At 31.5% G+C, this 4905-nt stretch overlaps 1 protein-coding gene across 1 annotated transcript; it reads right to left on the minus strand.

The window, feature by feature from the left end:
• Window positions 1–1348: 1348 nt before the first annotated feature.
• On the minus strand, window positions 1349–3153 carry LOC108488119 (MATH domain and coiled-coil domain-containing protein At3g58270-like). The gene is made up of 5 exons (XM_017792424.1): window positions 2966–3153; window positions 2723–2883; window positions 2100–2284; window positions 1600–1923; window positions 1349–1495 (listed from the first exon to the last, which is right to left on the minus strand). The coding sequence occupies exons 1-5, from the start codon at window positions 3151–3153 to the stop codon at window positions 1349–1351; spliced, it is 1005 nt and encodes a 334-aa protein (XP_017647913.1).
• Window positions 3154–4905: the final 1752 nt, after the last annotated feature.

A 4905-nucleotide genomic window follows, 5' to 3' on the forward strand; every position in this document is an offset into this window, starting at 1 on the left:
TAAAATATGAAAGAATAGAAAATAAAATATTTAAAAAATCCATAATTTTGATCTAACATACTTTATTTTCTTCCAATTGGTAAGGATTGATTTTTATGCATTAGGATAGAAAATGATCATCTCCTCTATTTTCTTCCCTCTCATTTTTCTTTTCACTTTTTTTTTTTTATTTCTTCCTTCCATCCTTTCACTTTTCCACTAAACCAAATGTTAAAGTTGTGTGACCTAAATTCCTGTTAAATAAATAAAATATAGTGGCAAAATAGGAGGATCTGTGGGGGCGAAGGATCTCCATTAAGCATAAAACTAGACTAGGGTTGTAACTGAAGCCCCCGCGCGGTATGGACTAGGCTGCATAAGTAGAATCTGTATAAAACTACTCTTCTTCTATTTGATATTGATTGTACAAGTAGAATCCGTATAGAACTTCTCTCCTTCTATTTGACAATAATTAGAATAAGGGTTATCAACCTATAATTAGAAGTAGTCGAACCTCCTCTTGTATCATTTAAATTCGAAATTAGTGAATTTTATTCTCCCCTGCTCGTGGTTTTTCCCGAAAGAATTCCCACGTAGAATCTGTATGTTCTTATTTTTCCTTTTTTTACTTTACGATCGTTTTATATTGCCATTATCGATGTTCAGATTTTACAACAAACACTCAAGAAATTCTTTATCAAAGTTTATATAACATTTATTTAAAGATGTTAAAAGTATTATTATCTCTCCATATGAGTATCAACACTCAAAGAAGTCTAAGAAAATGGAGACCATCTTTATAATCGTATAAAGTTGAATTCCTCGTAATAGTTAATGTCATCTTTGTTGATATTTGAATTATATAAAATTGAATTGTTTTTTTAGTAAACTGCTTCTAATTTTATAAAACAAGTTTTGCAATTTAATTGAATGTTAATTCTCTTTCCTTTTACTAATTAATTATTTAATTTTGATTGTATCATACTAGAAACATCTAAAATGTTATTAAATTATATATTACTTGCTTATTGTGCATATATAATATAAGTAAAGAACTATTCATCCGTTAGTAACATTATGGTAAAAGTCCAGACCTGATAATACCATATACAACATAATATATGATTTGGAAAAAAAATAATTAAACAAAACACAAATCATTTTAATACAAGTTACTAACATATAATGATTTTAAAAATGTTGATTTCAGTATTGACTTATTAGATGCTAATGTTGTTGTAGACTTCTGGAAATTGTATATTTATATATCCTTCATTCAATTCAAGGAGAGAAAGTGAATCAAGGATGTATGCATATAATATAAAGTCTTGCACAAAACACCATTACTACAAAATTTCCTCCAAAGTTTCTAAATCTTTCCTTTAATGGAAGTGATGAACTCTTTGATTCTTCCCCATTCAGCCAAAACGATACTCTCTTCCTCCATGGCAACCTTGGCCATGGCCTCATACTCTGCCCATTGCATTTCCAACGCTTCCAACTCCATTTTCATTTCCTTGGAACTTTTAAATATCTACTTCCGTTCAGCCAACATATTCTCCCTTTCCTTTTGTGCTTCTTCAACTTGTACATGGAGGGCAGCTAGTTTTTTTTCTCTACCTGTTTCACCTCTGATTCCACCTCCTTATATCTGATTACATTACGATCCAATTTATGCGTAATTGTCAACTTAATAGATTTCTTCTCAGTAAGGCAATTCATGTCCTGCATTGCTTTCGCTGCTCGGTCAGCTAGTTCTTTCAGGCTCTCCTCCATGGCCAACAACTCTTTTTTTTGCTCAATTGTAAAGGTGGTAGAGGAACAATCAAAACTAGCTAGTATCTTAAACGCCTGCTTAAGTGAAGAAAACTCCCGAGAGCCGTAGAAATGAAAAGGGTTCCTATCCAATGCTTCCTCTAATGTAGCTAGCCAGCGCTTCCTTCGCTGCTTGAGAAAAAACAATGTTAAGAGTACGAAAGCTCAGACTCCAAGCTAGTGAAGAATGTGTTATATCTTCCTCGGTTGGATCTTCAGGTTCAAAAGCCTGCAATGGAGGCAAAGAAAGCAATAATAGAGATACATAGATGCATTATTATTAACAACTAATTTAGCTGACTTACCACAATCTCTTCAGAAGGGTGAGTTGATGAATCAGCTTCATCGGTCTCATGTCTATCCGAGTCAGTCTTGATCATCAATTCATGTGAGATCAAACCTTTAGTCCTATCAGTAGAAACGTAGGCTTCAAATAAGCATGCATCATTGAGGAGATAGCCTCTTTTAGGATCGTGTAATTCGCCTAAAGCTAACAAAAAAAAGGAGGCCCCAACAAGAATCATTCACCGTGAACTCTGCCGTATCAACTGCCAAAAGCGAGTGTCTCTATCATCACTAACCACTTGAAAATAAATTGCAATCGGTTCATGCAACAGAAAAAAGATGGTGAATCGGTTCATGCAGTCATGTCTCATGTCAAACTTCCCCAAACACCATACCATGACCATCTTTGTATGAACATAAATAGAAAAAAATTCACAAAGGGAAAAAAGCAATATGTTTGGAGATAAGTATATTCAATTCTTCAGAATAAAAAAACTATACCCCCATTAAATAAAGTAAAAAGGAGAACCATAAGTATTACCCATAGTGATTAGATGTGTTTTGTAAACTCATTAACTAAGAACAACCATAAAAAAGTTGATCCTTTGTTTTGTACAAATGTTTTTGGTTCAACAAAAAATACCTTTCGTAATGGAAAGTTCACGATCGAATTGATTGATGACTGCAAATCCAAATTGGGCATTTCTACTCCATCCCGAAGGCAAAGTAGCTGAATCTGCAACTTCTAAAAAAAAAAAATACCAAAAATCCACTTTGTTCCCCTTCGGGAAGATAATAAGCCGCCTACCAAATAAGTTTGCAAATCGAAGTCAGGTAGATAAAATGCAAACTAAATCATAACCAACAAGAAGAAGATCAGAGTTACCATTTGTAGCCATCAACAGTGAAATTTTCAGAATAGAGCCCATCGTCTGTAATACTGGAGAAATTCTCAATCCTCCATGTGACCTTCGTTATTAGTCCATTAACACCCATAGAGTTGGACTGGGTATGAAGTGCACTCAAAGTTTCAACCCTCCATGTGACCTTCGTTATTAGTCCATTAATATCCATAGACTTCAATTTTCAGTAGACCGTTCCTCTGTAGGATCAGAGAATTTGGGAAACCAAAACAAAATGGAGGGGTGAAGATTATAAGTTGAAGCCATATATATTTATTAATGCACACTCAAAATCCTTTCGATTCCCGTGAAGCCATATATAAAAGAACGTTAATTTATTAATATAGCTTAAAATTACCAATTTTAACATTTATTAAATTAAAACATTCTTTTTTTGCTGCTCTTATTTTTAAAGTTAAAATTTCAGAGCTGTGTTTGAAGTTAAAATTATCAATGAAATGGTCCAAGCATGATTTAAGTTTAACTTAAAATTCAAGTTTTAGTTTACACTTAATCCAAATTCAAACATATAAACAAACAAAATGTGTGATAATTATTCAAACATAATATGGGTGAAATTTAATTGTATATTTTTTCGTTTATTATAAACAAAAACTTTGAAAAAACTGTTTCCTGTTTCCAAAAGAATTTTAAGAAAAAAATTGTTAACCACATTTAATTGAAAAGTTAACGATGTTAATTATTTAAAATAATTAGAAAAATATAAAGACTCAAATGGTGTTAGAGATTAAAGTATAAGAATTAAATATCTAATTTAAGCATATTAGGACTAAAATTGAAATTAAAGTATAAGAATTATTTCAAATTTAAGCATATTAAAAGGACTAAAGTTGAAAATTAACCGATTTATAAAATGAAAAAGACAAAAAAGCAGGTGGGTGTGTGCCACGTGTCAGAGAAAAGGAGAGCAATAAAAATTCAAAAACCTTTCCATTGCCGGGTCTCCTGGGTGAAAGACAGATATCTTAACCATTGGACGACAATGGATTGATGTTTACAAGGTATTGTAAGTATTATAAATAGCATTGCTTTAATAAAATTGACAGAAATGGAGTATGAAAGGTCATCCATGATTAGATTTCCATTCGTGAATAAAAACTCTTTATTTCCCACATTTAAACTTGGCTCTTCCTTTCTGTCAAATTTACAACCCATTTGACTGATGCAACCTTCTGAAATCAGTCCATCACTCAAATACAAAAACTAAGGTGAGCATTCGATCGAATCGAGTCAAAAAAATTCGAGTTAGTTAAGTTGACGAATTATATTTTAGTAACAAAACTCAATTTAATTTTTTTCGAATCAAACCAAATCGAGTGAAAAAATTTCGAGTTAAGTCGAGTCGAGTTAACGAATCATATTATTTATACTCAATGTTGCATTTATATGGACCGATTATTTAACTAGTAGACGAAGTATAAGATTATTTAACTATATAAACAATATAATTATTTTACCTTTTAACTTAATGAGTAAATATTTATCAAAACAACGTAATTTTACCTTTTAATTTAATAGTTTTGACTTTTAGCTTTAGAAAAGGTAAACATTTATCAAAACAACGTAGTTTTGCCTTTTTTTATTCGAATTTTCGAATAACTCGAATTGTGCAATTCATATTTGAGTTAAACCAAAAAACTTAATTTTTTATTTGAATTGATCTAAATAACTTGATTAACTCAAATAACTCGAACTGTTTTATTCAAAATTTGAATTTTTTATCGAGTTTTTCGAATTAAATTGAATTTTGCTCACCCCTATCTCCCACTACCTCTTTCCCTATAAAACCATCAAACAAACAGACAAGTAGCATCCCCCACACTCTCTCTCTTTCTCAATGGCATAAAAGCGTTCAAGTCCTATTGAAGTCTCAGTAGCCGTTTTTTCCTATGAAGAAGATAAA

This window comes from Gossypium arboreum, chromosome 10, assembly GCF_025698485.1.
Source record: "Gossypium arboreum isolate Shixiya-1 chromosome 10, ASM2569848v2, whole genome shotgun sequence".
In the NCBI taxonomy this organism is placed as follows: Eukaryota; Viridiplantae; Streptophyta; class Magnoliopsida; order Malvales; family Malvaceae; genus Gossypium; species Gossypium arboreum.